Source organism: Manis pentadactyla, chromosome 11, assembly GCF_030020395.1.
Source record: "Manis pentadactyla isolate mManPen7 chromosome 11, mManPen7.hap1, whole genome shotgun sequence".
Lineage (NCBI taxonomy): Eukaryota > Metazoa > Chordata > Mammalia > Pholidota > Manidae > Manis > Manis pentadactyla.
Window position 1 is genome coordinate 36,233,076 of NC_080029.1, and position 26,156 is coordinate 36,259,231.

General features: G+C 40.8%; 1 protein-coding gene across 1 annotated transcript in view; it reads right to left on the reverse strand.

Moving 5' to 3' along the window:
* The window catches only part of FNTB (farnesyltransferase, CAAX box, beta), an 84,196-nt gene that overhangs the window by 55,589 nt on the left and 2,451 nt on the right, over positions 1-26,156 (reverse strand). Inside the window, exon 2 of the mRNA XM_036906043.2 lies at positions 5,479-5,543. Within this exon, the coding sequence (XP_036761938.1) occupies positions 5,479-5,543 (65 nt within the window). The remainder of the gene's footprint in view (positions 1-5,478; positions 5,544-26,156) is intronic.

Genomic DNA, 26,156 nt, shown 5'->3' on the forward strand with positions numbered 1-26,156 from the left:
AGCCACGAAGCAGAGAAGGGAAAGCACTCTGTCCCAAAACAGAACAATAGCCGCCCAGTCAGAAGTGCCAGCAAGACAGCACTAATCTCTTGGAAGTAACGTCTTGTGATACTACATGAGTGAAATGTTGAGATTCTGGCCCTAATGCTGGGGAATGAGAAGGAAGCTGTACTCGGAAGGAGGACCGGGTTCTGTAGGCCTGCCTACAACAGGAGAGAGCTCATGTCTGTCTGAGCGTCTGTGCCCAGCACAGGGCAGGCTCTCGACATCCATTTGTCAGATGAACAGAGGAAAAAATAAAGGAATGGTAAGGTCAGTTTCTGACTGACCAAAAGACACTGTTCTCCCTGGACATGTCTCCTCAATTTAAAAGAAAGATAAACCTCAAAGGAGAACTTAAACTTCATTCCAAGAGGACAAGGAGAGGGTGACTACTCTAGGGGAGGGTCGGCGACCTTTCCTGCTCAGACACCACACAGCAGGGGACCTGTCAGCCAAGGGTAACCTTCTCTATGGGACGCGGTATTTTTAGGGAGCCAAATTAAGCAACCAAGCAAATCCTTCCTCTTAATGGAAAAAGAAGAAAGAAATCTGGAGTGGGAACCCTTTTCCTTGCCTCCTCAATACGCCTCTTACTTGACAAGGGGCTTTTCATTCACTAGAAAATGAAAGACCTCAGAGGCAAATGTTTCTCTGCCTCTAGGGCAGCAGAAATGCTGGCTTACTCCTCAGGACTCAGCAGTGACAAGAAACTCCCTGAAGCCTCACCCGCCCAGAACAAATTAATTGAAGGAAGCCTCCATCACCTTCTCTGCAGCTCCGGCTGGTGAAAGGACAGGGCCTGAGACAGCCTGAAAGGGGGCTCCCAACAGCTCCCTTCCACCTTGGCCTCAGCCAGCCAGGCCCTTGAAGTCCTGCCAGGAGGGAACTAATGAGTCCCTTTAGTTGGTGTCATCTGAAGACCAACCTTAGCCACACACAGGGGAACAGAAACTCCATTGAGCAACCATTTCCACAAGGGAGCTCTTTTCTTTCATATTCATCCACTGAATCATAAATACACACCCATGAGTGCACTCATGCAAGCACGCACTGAAGTTCACGTGCATGCATTCTTCTAAAGTCTTGGAAAAGGTTTCTTTCAGTGTTTAACTACAGTTTCAAAGACCACAATGCCGGCCGAATTTTAACTTCTTTGAGATTTATGGTTCTTTTAAATAGAATAAACTGGACATGTAACCAGTTTATTTCAGTCAGTTATGGTACCGCTGTGGACTGAACTGTGTCCCCCCAAATTCCTCTGTTCAGGCCCTAGCTCTGAATGTGACTGTATTTGGAGACAGAGCCTTTAAAGAGCTATTTAAGGTCAAAGGAGGTCTGGTGACTTTATAAGAAGAGGAAGAGACACCAGGGAGGAGTAAGAGAAAAGGCCATGCAAGGACACAGTAAAAAGGTGGCCTTCATACAAGCCAAGGAGACAGGCCTCAGGAGAAACCAACCCTGCAGGCCCCTTGATCTTGGATTTCCAGCCTTTGGAACTGTGAGAAGGTAAATTTATGTGGGTTAAGCCACCCAGCCAGTGGTATTTGCTGATGGCAGCCCCGGCACACTAATGCCTTCACCATTCCTTTATTCTCAGTTCACCTCTGTCCAAAACTCTTTTCTGTGTAAGGAGTTACAGAAGAGAAGCTAGAGCTTTCCCTTTCCTTCCTGAGCAATTCAGCCCTAAAGCCATTCAATGAGGTGGAGCAGCCAGCACAGGCTCTGCACAGGGGTGGGGCGCTGGGGAGGGGAATGCAGGGTGCTAGCGCTCAAGGGGATAAGGGGGTCATCCGTGTGACTGTGTAAAGGAGCACTGCAGAGTGGACATAGACAAGAAATGATCAAGTAAGTAAATATATTAAGGACATTGGGAGTCAGCTTTCACTGTGGGAGAAGGAACTTAGAAATATATGTGCGCTTAGCAGCAATGTAAATTGTAAATAAAATGTGACTGCGCTTCTCACTAAGGCTTGAACCCCACTGGGTCTCAAGGCTCTTCGTGACGTGCCTCCACCTACTTCCCTCCAACTTCACCTCGGACACTCACTGAGCCCCGGTCACACTGCCTTCTTTGTGCTCTATTCTTTCAAGTCTCAGGACTTCAGCCCATGCTGTTCTCTCTACCTCGGACATTCCCACCACCTCCTAAACTGGCCATCTCCCACTCACCTTCCAGGTCTCAGCCTAACAGTCATTTTCTCTGTGAGGTCTTCTGCTGTAGACTGGATGTTTGTGTCCCTCTAAACTTCACATGTTTAAATCTTAATCCCCAATATGATGATATTAGGAGGTGGGTGCTTTGGAAGGTGATTAGGTCTTGTGGGGGAAGCTCTCATGAAGGTATTAGCACCCTTATAAAAGAGGCTCCAGAGAGCTCCCTTACCCCTTCCACCTGCGAGGACACAGCCAGAAGATGGCCCTCTGTGAACCAGGAGGTAGGCCCTCATCAGACACAGAATTTGCTAGTGCCTTGATCGGGGACTTCTCCAGAACTGTGAGAAATAAATGTTGTTTAGGTCAACTAGTCTGTGGTCATTTGTTACAGCAGCCAGGACAGACTAAGACACTTGCCCTGACTTCCCAACCTAAATTACATCCTCCCTGTTATTCTGTCTCAGAGCATCCCTTTCTCTTCCTTGCCGCTCATGCCGTTGGTAATGATGTATTTCCATTTGCTTGTTTAACAGCCACCTCACCCCGGAGACTGAGAGCCCAGTGGGGGCAAGGCCGGGGTTAGCCTCGCTCACCCTGATTCCCAAGAGAAAACAGTTTTTAAATTATATGTGAGAAAGACAGTGTGCGTGTTTCTGTGTGGTGTGTGTGTGTTCAGTTTATGCATTTCATATTTCTTTCTGAAGCTAATGTAATAAATGGAAAAGGAAAAATTTCAAAAGTATGTGGAACACGGGGAAGGAAAAATTAACTTTCATGGGAAAGCAGGGTACTGATAAACCCAATGGTTAAACGCATGGTCAAAAAGCTCCTCAGAACAGACCACCCTACTCCAGAATAGGATGCATGTTTCACAGTCTTAGAAAGAAGAGAATCATTTCTGGGTGGGGAATAATTGTAGAATGCACCAACATTCAGCTTCAACCTTGAATTTCAGCCAAATCTGTTATTTGGCTATGGTGCTAGAAGGCTGAGCAGGCAGATGCCATCATCAGCATCATTCCTGGCATCCCTGGACCTGGGAGTGTGTGTCATTCTATCACATCTGATCAGCATCATGACCTCAGAAAAACAAACAAGCCATGTCATCTAGATTTATTGTTAATATTCACTTTAGCTAGCAATGAAGGTTAGTCCCTGCATGATAATATCAGACCTTTAAAATCTGACTACTACAGTGTTAATTATTGAAATTGTGGTAATAATTTAAAATGTTGATCAATTTTCAGGTCTATTCTTTATCTTAGAAGTCTGTTCTATGATGGTGATGTTTGGTTTTAGCCTTACATTGATACGTTGATTTTACACTCAGCCACTCAGCCAGATGTGTAATATCTCTAATTTTAATTAGCACGATGTGACATAATAAAATGCTAATTAGCATCCTTTAAAATTCTCATTTCATAGCCAACAAGATAAAACAGGGAAATGTCAGATTCCTCAAATTAACCCAGAGCCCTGGTAAATTCTATTTCCACAAAGGATCCAAACCCAGGAGGAACACCTTCTTTCCCACCCACACCTGGCCTAAGACCTGTGAATCAGAGGATTTTACTCCTTTATTGTCCTCTACCACCACTTTTAAAACACATCTTCCTCCCAGGCTATCACCTCCCTCTCCCTCGTATCTCAGTAAGAACAGAAGTCCAACAGCTCTGTTCTGATGGTGGCTGAAAAGGGAACGTCAAACAATCAAAGGTCCCTTCGGAAACACAGAGGACACGTGTCCACAGGGCCACAGAGAATGACTCAGGCCCAGTCAGGTGAGTCACCGAGGATGCACCGGCTGAGCACAAAGCCCCTCCTAAAGCAACCCTGCTGCCCCCTCCCCAAGCGCCGCCCGCTCTGGGGCTGCTTGGCCTGGACTGCGCGGAGTCCTTCTCCCTGGGCTCTCTAAACAAATGGCTTCCTTTGCTAATCGCCTGCTGTGGCTCATGACAAGAGCAATGATTCACTGACTGAGGTCTGAGCTTTGGGTTAATGCGGAGACTTAGTTTAGCAGTTTGGGGAAAGACTCTTTTAGCTAATTGTTATTTTCCTTCTTTCCTTCCCCAGGAAAGGATGATAAAGACAACTTTCCCACCTGTCTTTCCCTTTTTCCCCTTTACCTTTTCCAATTGATTTCTGCCTTGGGTAGTCAAGAGATTTCAGACAGAATTTCTTTGGCAAGGAAATAGTGGCAACATACAATGGTGGCCAAAAAGACACAAAGGTAACTCAGGCTAGAACCATATGATGTCCCAGTAAGTAACAAACCCAGAGAATGACTTGGCAGCAGTTAGTCTGGTAGGACTCAGAAGTCGGAAGATGTAATAAAGATGGTTAGGTTGCACTGTAGACCCTCCAGCTTCCCATCCCAAGTGAACCAGCCAGCAGCCTAACTACCCTTTGTTCAGCTTGTCAAGGAAAAGTGCTATATTATTTTTAAGAAATGATGACCGCACACAGTGTGGTACTATAATCTGTGATGATGGCTGGAACTATGGCACAGGAAGGTTTCAGAGAAACAACCTGTGACTAGGAGAGAAATGCTGATAAAGGGATGAAATAACCTTATGCAATTCTAGTATGATACATTACAAAATGAAAAGGAGAAAATAAAGCTCAAGTTCAATAGTAAGTTTCTGCTTACAATCCCCTTTTTGGAATTTCTGACATCAGAGAGCTTAGGAGACTTCAACTTGCTAAGCACCAAGGAAAACAGAAAACATTTCTCACTTGAAGTATCATCCTTAGGATTTGCCGCACAATTACCAACAAGGGTCAGGCTGGGAGAAACTCAGACTTCTCATGGTGTCCCAGTCAATTAAAATACATATCAAAAAATCCATCCTTTACCACCCCCTGGACTGTACATCTGATACAAAGTATAATATGAAGAAGAAAAACTTTGTAAATATGAAGAAGAAAAATAGATACATTTACTAGTCTGAACACCAGAGTAGCCAGTCACAACTAAGCAAGAGAAACATGAACTTCCTCCCCCATCTTCAGACCTTAGAGCTCAGGCCTTGAGGGCTATCCCCATGTCACACCTGAGGCTCAGGACAAGGACAGCTTCTCCTCCAAACAGCTTTCTCATAGGGGAAGGAGTTGGGGTCATGAGCATATCCAGGTAGCTATGGATATACATATCAAGGTCCAGAAACACACCAGTCTTGCAGCAGACTTATCCCCTGAGATTGGATAGGCTCAAGGAGGAAAGAAAGACTCCCACAGGAGGTGTGTCTTCCAGATTCCCTCAAACTCCTAAACACAGCTTACCTTGGTACAAGGTGGTTGAACTTGTAAGAACTGAAGACATCTTGGATCTTTTCTTCTACTTTTGCCTGAAAAGAATGCAAGAGATGGGGGAGAGAAAACAAATACAGATGAGACCTCTATCAACTTTTTTTTCCTATTTGCCACAAATGCCTGTTGGTACAGTTGCTTGGTGCGGTTTGTACTTTACAGTACTATAAGACTGAATCCAAGAAGCGGGATGACAGGCGTAGGACACAGAGACTGACAGAATGCCCGGTACCATCTTGGCATCACAATTAAACTCTCTAGTAAACTAATAGATAATATCCAAACTAACAGCAGTTCTGGAGTTTGGCACTCTAGCACCAGTTACTAAGGGAGCAGATGAAAAGAGATACATTTTACTTGGAAGATTTATTCTTGCCCACTCTATGAAGTTGTTTAAGTGTTCATTTAACTGGCCATTCTCAAATGCACACTTAATTCCTGCCGAGGGTCATATGTCTCATCAGACTGAACAGCTCAAATACAGGTTGAACAGTATTAAAATCCTCTAAGGGATTTACAAGAACATCAATTGTCGAAACAACAAAGAAATAGCACATCTGTTCATTGGTCCTATGCCACACACATGACTCTACAGTCCCATAAAACGAAGGATCTCAAAAAGGCAGGCCATAAAAGAAACCAGATCAGCTGTTTCCTCTGAAGTGCATACCTAATGTGGTCACACAGTACAGCTTCTGTAAGGAAAAGTCACAGTAGCGCAGGGTCGCTGGTCAGCAGGATACAGGGTTTCACCTTCACTGGCTTTTCATAGTGAGGCATGCCCTTGTTGACATTTCAAGACAGATAATAATCTCCTCTCTAGGAAATTTCAAAATGAATTATTTATTTTGGAAACACTCACTGAGTTAGGGCTTCTAAAGTCTCTTTGACAAGTGTGGAGGAATTACTTCTGATGATGAGGGGAGCAGTGATGTGAATCAACTAAAACGGCAGCCAATCTAAAACTCATTTACATTTGGCTTTAGGATATCCTTTGGTATTTGCCTTTGAACATGAGTTTGAGGGATGACCTGGCTCAGAATTTGCAGTTCTTCAAAAAAAAGGACTGAAGTCATTGTGAGACTCTGACTCGGGAGGAAGAAAGTCATCCCAGATTTCACACAATTCTTTTTCCTTTCCAGACACTCAGACAGGACATTTAAAGCACCAGCCTAAATGGAACACAGACTGCATTTCTCAGTCATGACTACCTTAGCGGTAAGCTGGAAAGTAATGGGAAATATATAAGAAGCAACTGTCAGTAAGATCATTAAAGATTTGCCTACAGTATACAGTTATAGCTAAGTGAATCGATGAATTTTGAATTAAACAAAACCAAGTAGAAAGAAAATTCACTTCCTTTACCCAAATGCAGGTCGATTCAAATCCATATGACTTAATAATATCCAAAGGCTAATGGATGAGCCTTGCCTCCTTAGCATTCTGACACTTAGACCCCTAGGAAGAAAAGGTGAAGCCAAGAACTCCTTAATGAGAATCCCCACCTTTAGTTCCCACTCAGGAGACGTGAGCAGCCAAGAACTAGGTGAGGAAAACAGAGGTTTATTTCTAAACGAACACACCTGACAGAAATACATGTATGTCATACTGCAAAGTAGAAAATGATTAAAATATTCCCAATAAAGCATCATTTTTTTGGATTTCCTAATCACTCTTCTTCAGAATGAACAAGTGATGTTCTAATTAAATTAGTAACTGACTCACGTCTGAAAATCTGAGTAATGAATTCTAATAAATACCTGAGTGTTAAAGAACAGCTATTCATAATAATGGAAAAATAACAATCTCCTTTATTTTCTCTAAAGAACTGGCATGCTTTTCTATTAGCTTTATTGAGATATAATTCACACACCATTCAATTCACCCATGTAAAGTGTGTAATTCAATGGCTTTTAGTATATCCACAGTTATGTACCCATCACCACAACCAAATTGAGAACATTTTCACTACCCCAAAAAGAAATCCTGCACCCCTTTGCAGTTGCCCCCAATCCTCCATCCACCCCACCCTATTGATTTACTTCCTATCTTTAAAGATTTGCCTATTCTGGATATTTCATGTAAACATGATCACACAAAATATGGTCCTTTGTGACTGTCTTCTCTCATTTAACATGATGTTTTCAAGCTTCATGCATGTTGTAGCATGTACCAGTATTCAATTTCTTTTTATTGCCAAGTAATATTCCATTGTATGGATACATTACATTTGTTTATCCATTCATCAGTTGATGGGTATTTGGGTTGTTTCCACATGTTGCACCAGTTATGTTGCCTATTATGAATAAAGCTGATACAACCATTATTGTACAAGTGTTTGGATGGACATGTTTTCATTTCTACCTAGGCATAGGTATACACCTAGATATAGAATTGCTGGATCATATGGTTACTGTATGTCTAACTCTTTGAAGGATTGTCTGACTGTTTTCCAAAGCAGGTGCACTATTTTACATTCCCACCCAGCAATGGATGAGAGTTCTAATTTCTTCACATTCTCACCATCACATTATTATCTGTGTTTCTGATTATATCCATCCTAGTGGGTGTGAAGCAATATCTCCTTATAGTTGTGACTGCATGTACCTGAGAGCTAATGGTGTCAAGCATATTTCTGTGGGCTAATTGGTCCTTTGTAGATTTTCTTTAGAGAATATCTATTCAGGTATTTTGCTCATTAAAAAAAAATGGGTTATTTGTCTTTTCATTACTAAATTGTAATACTTCCTTACGTATGCTAGGTACAAGTCCCTGGTATTCTTGATACAAAACAGATAAGTGATTTGCAAAAATTTACTCCCATTCCATGGGTTGTCTTTAGGAAATGGTGTATTTTAGCAGATCACCTTTGAGAAAATAGTATGGTTTTTAGAGTACAACTTTAAAAATAATACTAAGCAGAGGGGCGGAAGATGGCGGCGTGAGTAGACCAGCGGAAATCTCCTCCCAAAACCACATATATCTATGAAAATATAACAAAGACAACCCTTCCTAGAATAAAGACCAGAGGACACAGGACAATATCCAGACCACATCCGCACCTGAGAGAACCCAGCGCCTCGCGAAGGGGGTAAGATACAAGCCCCGGCCCCGCGGGAGCCGAGCGCCCCTCCTCCCAGCTCCCGGCGGGAGAAGAGCAGGCAGAGCGGGAGGGAGACGGAGCCCAGGGCTGCCGAACACCCAGCCCCAGCCATCCGGGCCAGAGTGCAGGGCCCTCGATACTAGGAAAACAGGGCAGCAAGAACAGTGAGCAGGCACTGGAGGCTGGGCGCCAGAGGACATAAGAAAAGCGCGCGACCATTTTTTTTTTGCTTTTTTGCTGTTTTGTTTTGGCAAGCGCTTTTTGGAAGTCTTAAAGGGATAGGGACCCCAATACTAGGGAAACAGGGCAGAAAGACCGGTGAGCAGAGGACTGAGGCTGGCACCGGAGAATAAAGAAAAACGAACAACCACCTTTTTTTTTTTTTTTTAATTAAAAACTTTTTTTTTTTAATTAAAAAATTTTTTTTTCTTTTTTTTTTTTGGTGGTCGTTGTTTTGTTTTGGCGGGTGCTTTTTGGAAGTCTTAAAGGGGCAGGGCGGGTCACTTCATCCAGAGGTAGGGAATCTGGGATCTCTGGGCACCCTAACCCCTGGGCTGCAGGGAGCAGGGAGGCCCCTTACGGAGATAAATAGCCTCCCAGCAGCTCCTGCTCCAACGCGACTCCACCATTTTGGAGTAGCTGCCCGAGCCAGGCCACGCCCACAGCAACAGCGGAGATTAACTCCATAGCAGCCGGGCAGGAAGCAGAAACCCTGTCTGCGCGCAGCTGCCCAGCACAAGCCACTAGAGGTCGCTGTTCTCCCAGGAGAAGAGGGCCACAAACCAAGAAAGGAAGTCCTTCCAGCCGTCACTCGTCCCAGTTCTGCAGACTATTCTTATCACCATGAAAAGGCAAAGCTACAGGCAGACAAAGATCACAGAGACAACACCAGAGAAGGAGACAGACCTAACCAGTCTTCCTGACAAAGAATTCAAAATAAGAATCATAAACATGCTGACAGAGATGCAGAGAAATACGCAAGAGAAATGGGATGAAGTCCGGAGGGAGATCACAGATGCCAGAAAGGAGATCGCAGAAATGAAACAAACTCTGGAAGGGTTTATAAGCAGAATGGATAGAATGCAAGAGGCCATTGATGGAATTGAAATCAGAGAACAGGAACGCATAGAAGCTGACATAGAGAGAGACAAAAGGATCTCCAGGAATGAAACAATACTAAGAGAACTGTGTGACCAATCCAAAAGGAACAATATCCGTATTATAGGGGTCCCAGAATAAGAAGAGAGAGGAAAAGAGATGGAAAGTATCTTAGAAGAAATAATTGCTGAAAACTTCCCCACACTGGGGGAGGAAGTAATCAAACAGACCACGGAAATACACAGAACCCCCAACAGAAAGGATCCAAGAAGGGCAACACCAAGACACATAATAATTAAAATGGCAAAGATCAAGGACAAGGAAAGAGTGTTAAAAGCAGCTAGAGAGAAAAAGGTCACCTATAAAGGGAAACCCATCAGGCTAACGTCAGATTTCTCAACAGAAACCCTAAAGGCCAGAAGAGAATGGCATGATATATTTAATACAATGAAACAGAAGGGCCTTGAACCAAGGATACTGTATCCAGCACGACTATCATTCAAATATGACGGTGGGATTAAACAATTCCCAGAGAAACAAAAGCTAAGGGAATTTGCTTTCCACAAACCACCTCTACAGAACATCTTACAGGGACTGCTCTAGATGGGAGCACTCCTAGAAAGAGCACAGCACAAAACACCAAACATATGAAGAATCGAGGAGGAGGAATAAGAAGGGAGAGAAGAAAAGAATCTCCAGACAGTGTATATAACAGCTCAATAAGCGAGCTAAGTTAGGCAGTAAGATAATAAAGAGGCTAACCTTGAACCTTTGGTAACCACGAATTTAAAGCCTGCAATGGCAATAAGTACATATCTTTCAATAGTCACCCTAAATGTTAATGGGTTGAATGCACCAATCAAAAGACACAGAGTAACAGAATGGATAAAAAAGCAAGACCCATCTATATGCTGCTTACAAGAAACTCACATTAAACCCAAAGACATGTACAGACTAAAAGTCAAGGGATGGAAAAACATATTTCACGCAAACAACAGTGAGAAGAAAGCAGGGGTTGCAGTACTAATATCAGACAAAATAGACTTCAAAACAAAGAAAGTAACAAGAGATAAAGAAGTACACTACATAATGATAAAGGGCTCAGTCAAACAAGAGGATATAACCATTCTAAATATATATGCACCCAACACAGGAGCACCAGCATATGTGAAACAAATACTAACAGAACTAAAGGGGGATATAGACTGAAATGCATTCATTCTAGGAGACTTCAACACACCGCTCACCCCAAAGGATAGATCCACTGGGCAGAAAATAAGTAAGGACACGGAAGCACTGAACAACACAGTAGAGCAGATGGACCTAATAGACATCTATAGAACTCTACATCCAAAAGCAGCGGGATATACATTCTTCTCAAGTGCACATGGAACATTCTCCAGAATAGACCACATACTAGGCCACAAAAAGAGCCTCAGAAAATTCCAAAAGATTGAAATCCTACCAACCAACTTTTCAGACCACAAAGGCATAAAACTAGAAATAAACTGTACAAAGAAAGCAAAGAGGCTCACAAACAAATGGAGGCTTAACAACACGCTCCTAAATAATCAATGGATCAATGACCAAATCAAAATGGAGATCCAGCAATATATGGAAACAAATGACAACAACAACACTAAGCCCCAACTTCTGTGGGACACAGCAAAAGCAGTCTTAAGAGGAAAGTATATAACAATCCAAGCACATTTAAAAAAGGAAGAGCAATCCCAAATGAATGGTCTAATGTCACAATTATCGAAATTGGAAAAAGAAGAACAGATGAGGCCTAAGGTCAGCAGAAGGAGGGACATAATAAAGATCAGAGAAGAAATAAATAAAATTGAGAAGAATAAAACAATAGCAAAAATCAATGAAACCAAGAGCTGGTTCTTCGAGAAAATAAACAAAATAGATAAGCCTCTAGCCAGACTTATTAAGAAGAAAAGAGAGTCAACACAAATCAACAGTATCAGAAACGAGAAAGGAAAAATCACGACGGACCCCACGGAAATGCAAAGAATTATTGGAGAACACTATGAAAACCTACATGCTAACAAGATGGGAAACCTAGGAGAAATGGACAACTTCCTAGAAAAATATAACCTTCCAAGATTGACCCAGGAAGAAACAGAAAATCTAAACAGACCAATTACCAGCAACGAAATTGAAGTGGTAATCAAAAAACTACCAAAGAACAAAACCCCCGGGCCAGATGGATTTACCTCGGAATTTTATCAGACATACAGGGAAGACATAATACCCATTCTCCTTAAAGTTTTCCAAAAAATAGAGGAGGAGGGGATACTCCCAAACTCATTCTATGAAGCTAACATCACCCTAATACCAAAACCAGGCAAAGACCCCACCAAAAAAGAAAACTACAGACCAATATCCCTGATGAACATAGATGCAAAAATACTCAACAAAATATTAGCAAACCGAATTAAAAAATACATCAAAAGGATCATACACCATGACCAAGTGGGATTCATCCCAGGGATGCAAGGATGGTACAACATTCGAAAGTCCATCAACATCATCCACCACATCAACAAAAAGAAAGACAAAAACCACATGATCATCTCCATAGATGCTGAAAAAGCATTTGACAAAGTTCAACATCCATTCATGATAAAAACTCTCAGCAAAATGGGAATAGAGGGCAAGTACCTCAACATAATAAAGGCCATCTATGATAAACCCACAGCCAACATTATATTGAACAGCGAGAAGCTGAAAGCATTTCCTCTGAGATCGGGAACTAGACAGGGATGCCCACTCTCCCCACTGTTATTTAACATAGTACTGGAGGTCCTAGCCATGGCAATCAGACAAAACAAAGAAATACAAGGAATCCAGATTGGTAAAGAAGAAGTTAAACTGTCACTATTTGCAGATGACATGATACTGTACATAAAAAACCCTAGAGACTCCACCCCAAAACTACTAGAACTGATACTGGAATACAGCAAAGTTGCAGGATACAAAATCAACACACAGAAATCTGTGGCTTTCCTATATACTAACAATGAACCAACACAAAGAGAAATCAGGAAAACAACTCCATTCACAATTGCATCAAAAAAAATAAAATACCTAGGAATAAACCTAACCAAAGAAGTGAAAGACTTATACTCTGAAAACTACAAGTCACTCTTAAGAGAAATTAAAGGGGACACTAACAGATGGAAACTCATCCCATGCTCGTGGCTAGGAAGAATTAATATCGTCAAAATGGCCATCCTGCCCAAAGCAATATACAGATTTGATGCAATCCCTATGAAACTACCAGCAACATTCTTCAATGAACTGGAACAAATAATTCAAAAATTCATATGGAAACACCAAAGACCCCGAATAGCGAAAGCAATCCTGAGAAAGAAGAATAAAGTAGGGGGGATCTCACTCCCCAACTTCAAGCTCTACTATAAAGCCATAGTAATCAAGACAATTTGGTACTGGCACAAGAACAGAGCCACAGACCAATGGAACAGACTAGAGAATCCAGACATTAACCCAGACATATATGGTCAATTAATATTTGATAAAGGAGCCATGGACATACAATGGCGAAATGACAGTCTCTTCAACAGGTGGTGCTGGCAAAACTGGACAGCTACATGTAGGAGAATGAAACTGGACCATTGTCTAACCCCATATACAAAAGTAAACTCCAAATGGATCAAAGACCTGAATGTAAGCCATGAAACCATTAAACTCTTGGAAGAAAACATAGGCGAAAACCTCTTAGACATAAACATGAGTGACCTCTTCTTGAACATATCTCCCCGGGCAAGGAAAACAACAGCAAAAATGAGTAAGTGGGACTATATTAAGCTGAAAAGCTTCTGTACAGCAAAAGACACCATCAATAGAACAAGAAGGATCCCTACAGTATGGGAGAATATATTTGAAAATGACACATCCGATAAAGGCTTGACGTCCAGAATATATAAGGAGCTCACACGCCTCAACAAACAAAAAACAAATAACCCAATTAAAAAATGGGCAGAGGAACTGAACAGACAGTTCTCCAAAAAAGAAATGCAGATGGCCAACAGACACATGAAAAGATGCTCCACATCGCTAATTATCAGAGAAATGCAAATTAAAACTACAATGAAGTATCACCTCACACCAGTAAGGATGGCTGCCATCCAAAAGACAAACAACAACAAATGCTGGCGAGGCTGTGGAGAAAGGGGAACCCTCCTACACTGCTGGTGGGAATGTAAGTTAGTTCAACCATTGTGGAAAGCAGTATGGAGGTACATCAAAATGCTCAAAACAGACTTACCATTTGACCCAGGAATTCCACTCCTAGGAATTTACCCTAAGAACGCAGCAATCAAGTTTGAGAAAGACAGATGCACCCCTATGTTTATTGCAGCACTATTTACAATAGCCAAGAATTGGAAGCAACCTAAATGTCCATCAATAGATGAATGGATAAAGAAGATGTGGTACATATACACAATGGAATACTACTCAGCCATGAGAAAAGGGCAAATCCAATCATTTGCAGCAACATGGATGGAGCTGGAGGGTATTATGCTCAGTGAAACAAGCCAAGCGGAGAAAGAGAAATACCAAATGATTTCACTTATCTGTGGAATATAAGAACAAAGGAAAAACTGAAGGAACAAAACAGCAGCAGAATCACAGAACTCAACAATGGACTAACAGGTACCAAAGGGAAAGGGACTGGGGAGGATGGGTGGGTAGGGAGGGATAAGGGGGGGAGAATTAGGGGGGTATTAAGATTAACATGCATGGGGGGTAGGAGAAAAGGGAGGGCTGTACAACACAGAGAAGGCAAGTAGTGATTCTACAACATTTTGCTATGCTGATGGACAGTGACTGTAAAGGGGTTTACAGGGGGGACCTGGTATAGGGGAGAGCGTAGTAAACATAATATTCGTCATGTAAGTGTAGATTAGTGATACCAAAAACAAAGCAAAAAAAAAAAAAAAAAGGGCAGTTCCTGTGTGGTAACCTCCAACGAGTTCTACACAAGGGTATAAAGGGCATATAAAAGTGTAGGCAAAGGGTCTGTTTGTGTTTATACAGAGGATCAAAGCCTAATTGAGCTACCCCAAAAATGAACTAAGATACGATATGAAAAAGAACTTCCAACATCTGCACTCTCTGGAAGACTCATGCCAGAAGATGATCATCAAAAAACCCCAACAAAGATCCACGCACTGCTACAGCTGTAGATGCACTCATCCCACCAGTTCCTGGACTTGCCATGGGAATGAGGAAGGAGATATCTAAGCTGGCCTGTGCATACAGTAGAACAACAAATTTGACTGGATCTATACTGTTGGAACTCAACCAAGAATTTGGAGAAGTGCAAATTGTAGCGCTCCAAACTCTTACAACTACAGACTATTTACTGTTAAAAGAACATATGGCATGTGAACAGTCCCCAGGAATAGGTTGTTTTAATTTGTCTGATTTCTCTCAGACTGTTCAAGTTCAGTTGGACAATATCCACCATATCATAGATAAGTTTTCACAAATGCCTAAGGTGCCTTAATGGTTTTCTTGGTTTCACTGGAGATGGCTGGTAATTACAGATATGCTTTGGTTATGTAACTATACTCCTATTATGTTAATGTGTGTGCGCAATTTAAGTAGTAGCTTAAAACCTATATATGCTGAAGTTACTCTACAAGAAGATTTGTCAAAGAAATAATCAATCTTCCCATGTTTTCTTCCGCCTGCTACTTCTATAGCTTTTCTTCTTCCTTTCTAATTACAACCCTTAAATAGAATTCGTGCCTCAGATCAAATTTACCGAGTATCATAACTCCTCCAAGTGGTAAAGATACCTCAAGACAAATGCTGGGCATAGAAGCCACAGGGCATAAATATGCAAAGAAGTAAAAAGCTAACCTTTTCAAACAATAAGGCTTCCCTCTCACTTACCAACTTCACATTTCCCTGTATGGCCCCAGAAGATGACTGGTTAGCCAGAGACGGGTAAGATTCCTCAAGGGAGGGACAACCTAAGACAGGCACAGTCGCAGGGGGTCCATCAGGTGAGAAATTGGGGATCAACAGAGGTGAGGCTTAGAACCTCACCCCCCCTGTTCTGAGAGAAATCTTCTGCATATGTGGATGTTTTATTGCCCTGGTCTAGCTTGGATTAACACATAGTCTACGGGCACACACCTGATCATCTACATTTGCTCTCTTACAACACTAAACTATGTTTTCTACCTTTATCTTGCATCTACCTACCACTTCAGCATTTTATTAAAAATAATAATAATAAAGAGAGAAATGTGGTATCCACATATAAATCAAGTATAAAAACCAAATGAGTATTCATATTTGAACTGACTGTTTATAGTTCATAATGCATGAGCAAAACCAAAAGTTTCTGTGATGACTGCCCTTGTACTGTTCACTATGTAACTTATTCATTATGTAAGAATTTGTTCTACATGTAAGAACTTGTTTGTTATGCCTCAGAAGATTGGAGACTGACGAAAATTAGGCTTGCGGTGGATTAATGATTGTGCATTGAGCATTGACTCCCCTATACAGAATTTTATTGTCGTTAACAACCATTTGATCAATAAATATGAGAGATGCCCTCACAAAAAAAAAAAAAAAAAAAGGACAGACTTCCAATGGTAAAATAAATAAGTAACCGGGATGTAATGTATAGCATAAGGAATATAGTCAAGATATTGTAACAGCTTGGTAGGGTGATAGCTGGAACCTAGAATTATGTATATAAATGTTCTACCACTGTGTTGTACACTTGAAACTAATGTAATGTAATACTGTGCGTCAACTACCCTTCAATAAAAAATAATTATTTAAAAAAAAATAATAATAATAATAATAATAATACTAAGCAGCAAGCCTGCAGGGTTTTTTGACAAATAGTAATGATTAATATAAAAATTCGAAGTACTCATCCAGGGGAGAGAAGAATCAAAGTAATCCCCAAAACATGCAACATATCTTTTTTGCTTCTTCTCCTCATATAGCCTTTATACAGTGTTATGTAAACTCTGAGTAAAATTGTTACTGGGAAGATGCAAGCATTCATTGAATGTTCTGATTTGCATAGCAGAAGGAAAAAAGTTACTTGTATATAAAAAATTTAACATAGTAGACCTGAGACTGCTATCCTTACGAAGTCCTGCTTGTTGGGTGGAACCTTGGCTGGTGTCTGGGAACCTAGATTTGGGGAGGGTTCCCAACATTCCCAGAACTGATACAAGTGGCTCACTGTGCCGAACCGGTATAAATAACGTAGTTTATGCTGAACAGCTACTTTCCTCTGAGAGTCTGGAATTTTGGGAAGTGCTAGAAAAAGAGAGTGCCTAAGTGACCAACCCCCAGTAAAAAACCATGAGCACCAAGTGTGGGGAAGTTGGGGTTCCTATGGCCAGGATCCTCACTGAACTTAAAACCACCTGATGATGTAACTGGCCTGTTGCTGGGCTGCCACTTCCACACCTTTAGGCAATAAGCTATTATTGTGCTATATAGAGAGCTCGGCCCAGTGCTCTGGGCGGAGGCAGAGATGCTAGTGCTCGACCTACTCCGCGGGAGAACAAGCCGGGTAATAAACCCTTTCACCTCAAAGAACGTTTTGCTGTCAATTTCTTTGGTCATACTGAATCCATAGTGAACTTGCCCAGGGCTGAAACCCATTGGCAAGACACCAAGTCTCTAACAAGCTTCTCTAGTAGACAACACGTTGCATGTGTCATCACAATTCAACACTGGAGGAATTATGTACACCCTGTGTGAATCCACTGGGAGAAAACTGTCGAAAGTTTGTCCCTAGTTTCCTCCAGACTTCATCCCATGAGCCTTTTCCCATTGCTGATTTTACTCTGTAGTCTTTTACTGTAATAAATCATAACCATGAGTTCTCTGAATCCTTACAGTGAATCAGCAAACTTAGGGGTGGTCTTGGAGACCTCTAATACATTATTAGATTTAGAAATACAGCTTTTGGGACAGAATTAAGGGAAGTAGTCTTAACAAGTACACATCCATAGGCAAGATCTATGATTAAATTCTTTTTTTAAATGATTGAAAAGTCTAACTTTAAATATAGGAGAACTGAGGCTATTCAAGAAAAGTTATCTCAGTCATGAAGAATTCTGAATACTATATAGCTATCCAAATACCAAAAAATAATCAGCTCTAACACAAGGATGCTGAAGCATGTCCACCTTCCCTGGCCCCTCATTTTATCTTGAATTTTGATGCCTCCTTTCCATCCCAAAGGACCTACTATTCTTTTCTAGACAATCTCTCCTTTCTGCATGAGAACCCCCACAGCCAAGGCAGTTACCAACTGGGGACAATACAAAGGTGGATTAATGCATCCATAACAACAGGTAATTTTCTTTTGCATAAATAGCAAAGGACCCGTAGGTTTATTTCCCTCTGAGCACAGGGCACACAGTTCATGACCACATTAATGAAAGTGGTATGGCTCTCTTGGCAGGAGGAGGACAGCCGAAAGCATCTGATCTGTTTCAGAAACAATGATACATGAAATGTTACAAGAAAGGCCATCAGGATTAGTCACCAGAAGAATAAGTCCCAAGGAATTAATGCTTCAAAAATGTTAAACATCTTGAAATAAAGAAACTTTGGGTGGTTCAACACACAAAAATAAAGATACAAAAGAATCTTGGGACAATTGGGTAAATTTTAAAATAAATTGGATATTAGATGATATAGGATTATTTTTTATTTTCTTAGGTGTCATGTTATTGTCCTCGTGTAGAAGAATGTCATTCTTAAAATATGAATGCTTTATCAGTTAGCAATGAATTGTCTTTATCTTGCTTTCAAAGATTCATTTTAAAAAATTAGTCATATACATATATATGCATGTATACACACACCCCAAAAGAAGAATTGTGTCTTTAGCTGGGTGATCCATTGGGTTTTTCTACCTTTGTCCTCGAGTAGGCTAATTTATAACTCTGTATAGGTCCAAGTTGACCTGGTCTTCTTATCCAGCTGGCTCTCCTCTCTATCAAGGCTGAGATCCTTTATGAATCCTTAATGAACCAAGGGTTCTCAACCCTAAGTGCATATCAGAATCACCTGGAGAGCTTAAAAAAAATCCTGATGCCTGGGTCCCACCCCCAAAGGCTGTGCTTTAATTGGTCTGGGGTGCAACCTTGGAGGGAGAGGACAAAAAGCTTCCCAGGTGATTCTAACAGTTGAGAACCACTGCCCTCATTGTCAATTCCTTTTTTAAAAACCTGTTTTAACACCAGGTATTCTAGAAGTAGTAAAGGAAAACTAAGTTTAAGTCATAAACCAAAATGAACACTAGAAAGAGCTATCCAATGGCCTACAGAGCCACAATTGGTTATCAGCAGTAACCCCTCCTCCTTCAAAGGACAGGTGCTCATCATGCCTCTGTTATTTCAGGAGTCCTCCAGAAGCATTTTGCACTAAAGAATTCCTAACAGCCCATGCATGTAGTAAAAGCTAGGATATGGCAGAGATGGTAAAACCCGATAACAAGGAAAGAAACATAGACTGTTGAGTAAATGTTGCTGGTAGAAAATTACCTTCCTATTTCACACCCTAAAAAAATAAATTTCAGGTTGATCAAGCTTGAACATGAAAAACTTCAATCGAATCATTAAAAAAGTATATAAGAGAATGTATTCATGAGATAGAAAATCTATTTTTTCTTTAAGAAGCCCAAACTATAAGGGAAAAGAAAGGTTAAAGACAAATAAGAGCCTAGGGGAAAATATCTGGAACATATTTAAAGATATTATTTTCCCAAATTAGAACTGCTGACAATATCAAGTCTTAGGGTGTGGAGGAAAACAGAACTCCAGTATACCACTAATTAGTGCACAAACTGCTACAGCCACTTTGGAGGACAGTATGATAGCAGGTAATAACACTGAAAGGGCACAGAATCTACAACCCAGAAATTTCCTAAATAGAGCTCTATTTAGAGAAACTTCTGCACATGTGCAATGGAAGGTGTGCATAAAGATGCTCACTGCAATATTATAAATAATACTGAAAACTTAGATACAATCCAAACACCCATCAGGGAGGGTAGGGATAAAATAGACTACTCTATACTATACTATACTATACTATACATCTAAGACATCCCATCTAACTACTGTAGATTATATATGTAGTACAGTATATATACTATGGTATACTATATACTATATATACTATACAGCAGTAAAGAAAAAATTTTGCACTTCAGTGGAAAACTATGCATTGTCTACAGCACCTGTCTGATTCTAGCCCTGTTCATTGTTCTCAAATTATTTTAGGCCTCTCTGAAAGTTGTAAGTAATTGAGAAGATATGCAAACTCTATCTTGATCCTTAAACTTTGATTTGATTACCTCGTCCCAACACACACAATGGAAAAACCAGTTCTGCCTCTATTTGTAATTCAATTTCCTTACTCCAGATGAATATGTGCTTTTTGACTTTTACTTGAACTGGTCATAACATCTGCCTTGTTCCCTCAAGGTAAGTAAAATAAAAATTTTAACACATGTTCATTTTTATCTGTGTGAGACATGATTTTACCTTTTTTTGAAAATTATCTTTATTAGTAGTTACATAAGATAAACAAGATGAACAGTCATCAGTTTGGACAAAGATGAGAAACACTAAACAGAAAAAGACAAGATGACAGAGTTTGAGAATTTATGTAAATTTTTAAAAATAATGCACATAGTACAGAATTTACAGATGCAGACAGGATCAAAAGTGAGGAAGTGGAAGGATACATACTCAACTCACATAGAAGTTGCTTCTGGAGGGGGTGGGGCCAAACAGAACTGGGGGTGGGGTTAAGGAGACTAGCTGTACTGTCATTGTCCTTTAAGCAAATAACCAGAAGCAAAAAAGGTAAGATGCTGGCAACTGCTAATTCTAGGTTCCAGGAAAACAATTGCTAATTATGTTATTATTCACATTTTTTGCTAACTACAAATTCCTTTAAAAAGATTCCAAAGTGCTTGGCTTCGTGATGCCTAATCACCCGTTTTCCCACACCTACGTAGGTAAGCAGGCCACAACACACAAAAGAAGCTGTGTTCTGAAATTTCACAGTGAAGTCTGTTGTTTGGACCTTATTTGTTTTCTCATCAAATCAATGGTAGACCTAACCATTTGGTTCCCAGGCCAGCCCTCCCAAATCTTTTTAATCTATAACATAACTGTTAATCCTAACAGTACATCGCACTTTCTCCAGTCATGAGGGAACTGGTGGCTTAGGAGAGCAAAAAGGGAACACAAGAATTCAGAGTTAAAGATACACACCAACCAGACACATTGTAAAAGAATTCATATGTTATGCAAGTGGGTACTTATAACTTGGGATAAAATATCCTTATCCATATTCAAAAGGGATTTATCTCCTAAACTTAAAGTGTGGTATAGAAAAACACATTAGCTAATACAAAATGTGGCGCCAGTAATGATAAAAATGCTAAGGTCAAAGATATATGTGAAGAATTTGGAGAAAAATGAAAATTTATGAATGAGGAAGAACAATATTTCTGAATTAGAATTGATTTTATAAAGTATGTAATTTTAAATAGGCATATGTACCAAAATTTAAAATGTAAATTTTAGAAGTAGGCAATTGATTTGTTCACCTATATACCTAAAAGTACATGCAATTTTGAGTTGACCAAAAAGTTTTGGGGGAGCTTTTTAATAGAGTAGATAGGAGAAATTTGCTATCTGGAAGTTTCTTTTAGCTGGGCAACATGGTATATGCTGAATGTCAATAAAACAAAATTGATTTCACCATAGCCAGCCTCCTGACCACTAAAGAAGGTAGAGCTCTGGTTCTTTCTACCAGAAGCATAAAAAATTGGTAAGTTTGATCACATTTAATTACTTGTTTTACCTCCATTTAATAATCTTTTGGAGACATAACTTGGAAAAAAGTCAACAGCAGAAGTCAGGATTCATTCCTGGACCCCTGACATTCCCTCCTTCAGGTTCTGCAGTGGCACAATGCCTGTCCCTTGAAGCCAGCTCCTCGGCCAAGCTCTATCCCTCGCTTCTCTCCCCGAGCCCTGCTGGCCCATCCATCCAGCTGACCTAGTTTCGTATCACAGCCAACCTGCACCATCCATTCCTGGTAAACTGGCGTTTTCCCTCCTAATAGCTCCTCTGACTGGAATGGCTGCTCCCCAAGTCCATCCTTTGCAGCCCAACATTATCCTGAAATTGTCCTGACAGGATGTCCCATCCACATCAGATTGAGTTCCTCTCCCTGACTGTCAATGCAATCATAATCTAGCACTTAATTATGTGTCCCTGTACATTGTTCTGGTACTGCTTCAGACATATTCTTTATTTTTCCTCTTAGAGAAAAGAGTTTTGAAGGTAGGAACTACAGCAGATAATTCTTCTAAGTTCCCCTCAGAGCTCCTTGTCACTGGACTGAATGCTGTCTAATGACAAAATGCCATTTCAAGTGGGAGATGCTTTGGCCCCTGTTCAAAGGCAAACTAAAAGACAGACAGGAGTAGCACCCTCTGTAATAAGTGTTTTGGGCAAGCCTCCTATTCCTGAGACTATACCAGTATTAACCTACTGGCCTGAGTCACAGAGTATTTGCAATGGGAGTGACTACAGATGGCACCAAAAGGAAGAAAACCACTAGCAATACAATCACCTCGCGCTTTCCAGAGTCATAAAACGTTCTCCATGCACCAAATCCATCAACAAAGCAGCTTGTCAAGATAGAACCTTTAAAAAAAAACTGAGAATCTGACTACACCTCATTAGCTCCACTACCACAGCCCTGAGCTAAGCTGCCAACATCTGTCACCTGGCATATTGCAATGGCCTCCTAACCGGTTTCCCTGCACAGACCCTTGCCTCCTCACACTCTACTCTCAACAGTGACCTACATGAACTTGTTAAAATGCTGGTCAGATTGTGTCAAAACCCTCAGATCATGGACCATCCGACTCCTGGTAGGAACAGATGGCACATTCAGAGTGGGTGATTTGAGGAGAGTTTATGAAGGTACTAGTTACAAAGGCATGGCAGGTGTAGGAAAACCACAGGGAGGAGTGCAGTACTCTGGGGCGGGCACACAGGGGTACTGGATCCCCTCCTAGACCTGAAAGTGTGAAGAAACAGAGTAGAGAGGGAGACAGAGAGCTCCAAAGAGAAGGCATCTGAGAGGAGATGGGCCTTAAGGAGAGAGACACTTCGGCCCATGCAATCCTGCAGAGAGGGAACAAATGCACTCATTCATTCTTCTCCCTCTCTCATGTCCCATCAGTACTGCCCATGGCCAAATACAACCAGAAGCCATGAGGCAAGCGAGCCTTTCAATACAGGTCTGCCTCCTGGGGCACATCTGCAGAGCAGGGTAGAAAAGAAGAGCGTGAATCTGGGGGGGAAATGGGAGCTATCCAACCGAATCGTTTCCCATCCCAATCAGGATTCTGAAAGTACTTACAATGGCCTGTAAGGTCCTACATGATTCCACCTCATTGACTGTTCTGTTCAACAACCTCTCTGCTCACAGCCGCTCCACTCACCAGGCACACTCCTGCCTTAGGTCCTTTGTGCTGGCTACTTTCTCTGCCCAGGATGCTTTTCCCCTAGGTTAAAAAAGGGCTTGTTCACTCACTCACTTCAGGTCTCAGCTCAAATGTCACATCACCAGCAGGGTACCCCTTAACACCTTACATAAAAATCCCCCCTGCTCCCACTCCATCCATTCCTGGCCTATCTTACCTCCCTTATACTAAACTTAATTTTTCTCCAAAGCACTTCCCTCTAATTAAAATTAGATAGGTTGGTTGTTTTCCTTTTTTAATTGACTACCTTCCTGGCCTAGAACAAAAGTTTCCTAAAGGCATCAACTTGGCCTCTTTTGTTCACTGCCTTATGCCCAGTGCCTAGAACAGTTCCTGGCACTTAGAAGGCACTTAAGTATTTGTTGAATGAATGAAAATGTGAATGAATAGAACAGAAGAACCCACAGCTAAGGGCTCTTTCCACTATTTATAGATTTAACTCCTATTATCAAATTGTCATTAACAAATAAAGTTTCCTGATAATCAGGAAACAGGTGACAAGCTTTTATTTTTATTGGCAATGGCACAAAATTGAGCACTGTCAGTAAATCCCTATGAAGAAATGGACAGAACCAAAAGAATAACAGCACCTTCTATGAACAACTCCTCCTAACAAGGTTGGTATTTCTTATAAATAAGTCATTATTAACCTACCAACCTAGTACTTCTCTAAGCCTCAGTCTTCACTGTGAAATGTCTGGGCAGCACTTAACACAGTGCTGGGACCCAGTGAATGTACACTACAATGATTATTCAGACACTGAGATAGCCATGAGAATGGAATACTACATTAACTTCTACTCTCTGTAACTTCTGATCCTAGACTTTTAAAACGTGAGCTCAAAACATCACCCGCCACATCAACAAAAAGGACAAAAATGACATAATCATCTCCATAGATGCTGAAAAAGCATTTGACAAAATTCAACATCCATTCATGATAAAAACTCTCAACAAAATGGGTATAGAGGGCAAGTACCTCAACATAATAAAGGCCATATATGACAAACCCACAGCCAACATTATACTTAACATCAAGAAACTGAAAGCTTTTCCTTTAAGATCAGGAACAAGACAAGGATGCCCACTCTCCCCACTTCTATTCATCATAGTACTGGAGGTCCTAGCCATGGCAATCAGACAACACAAAGAAATAAAAGCATCCAGATTGGCAAGGAAGAAGTTAAACTATCCCTGTTTGCAGATGACATGTTATTGTACATTAAAAACCCTAAATAATCCACTCCAAAACTACTAGATCTAATATCTGAATTCAGCAAAGTTGCAGGATACAAAATTAATACACAGAAATCTGTGGAATTCCTATACACTAACAATGAACTAGCAGAGAGAGAAATCAGGAAAACAATTCCATTCACAATTGCATCAAAAAGAATAAAATACCTAGGAATAAACCTAACCAAGGAAGTGAAAGACCTATACTCTGAAAACTACAAGACACTCATGAGAGAAATTAAAGAAAATACCAATAAATGGAAACACATTCGGTGCTCATGGGTAGGAAGAATTAATATTGTCAAAATGGCCATCCTGCCTAAAGCAATCTATAGATTCAGTGCAATTCCTATCAAAATACCAACAGCATTCTTCAATGAACTAGAGAAAATCATCCTAAAATTCATATGGAACCACAAAAGACCTAGAATAGCCAAAGCATTCCTGAGCCAAAGGAAGAATAAAGCAGGGGGAATTATGCTCCCCAACTTCAAGCTCTACTACAAAGCCACAGTAATCAAGACAATTTGGTATTGGCACAAGAACAGACCCATAGACCAATGGAACAGACTAGAGAGCCCTGATATAAACCCAACCAGCTAATATATGATAAAGGAGCCATGGACATACAACGGGGAAATGACAGCCTCTTCAACAGCTGGTGTTGGCAAAACTGGATGGGTACATGCAAGAGAATGAAACTGGATTATTGCTTAACCCCATACACAAAAGTGAACTCAAAATGGATTAAAGACTTGAATGTAAGTCATGAAACCATAAAACTCTTAGAAGACAACATAGGCAAACATCTCCTGAATAGAAGCATGAGCAACTTCTTCCTGAACCCATCTCCTCGAGAAAGGGAAACAAAAACAAAAATGAGCTCATGGGACTACATCAAACTAAAAACTTTTTGTACAGCAAAGGACATCATCAACAAAACAAAAAGGCATCCTACAGTATGGAAGAATACATTTGTAAATCACATATCCGACAAGGGGTTAACATCCAAAATATATAAGGAACTTACACACCTCAGCACCCAAAAAGCAGATAACCCGATTAACAAATGGGCAGAGGATATGAAGAGACGGTTCTCCAAAGAAGAAATTCAGATGGCCAACAGACACATGAAAAGATGCTCCACGTCACTAATCATCAGGGAAATGCAAATCAAAACCACAATGAGACATCACCTCACACCAGTAAGGATCACCACCATCCAAATGACAAACAACAACAAATGTTGGCGAGGATGCAGAGAAAGGGGAACCCTCCTACACTGCTGGTGGGAATGTAAGCTAGTTCAACCATTGTGGAAAGCAATATTGAGGTTCCTCAAAAAACTAAAAATAGAAATACCATTTGATCCCGGAATCCCACTCCTTGGAATATACCCAAAGAATACAACTTCTCAGATTCAAAAAGACATTGCACCCCTATGTTCATCGCAGCACTTTTTACAATAGCCAAGATATGGAAGCAACCTAAGTGTTCATCTGTAGATGAATGGATAAAGAAGATGTGGTACATATATACAATGGAATACTATTCAGCCATAAGAAAGAAACAAATCCTACCATTTGCAACAACATG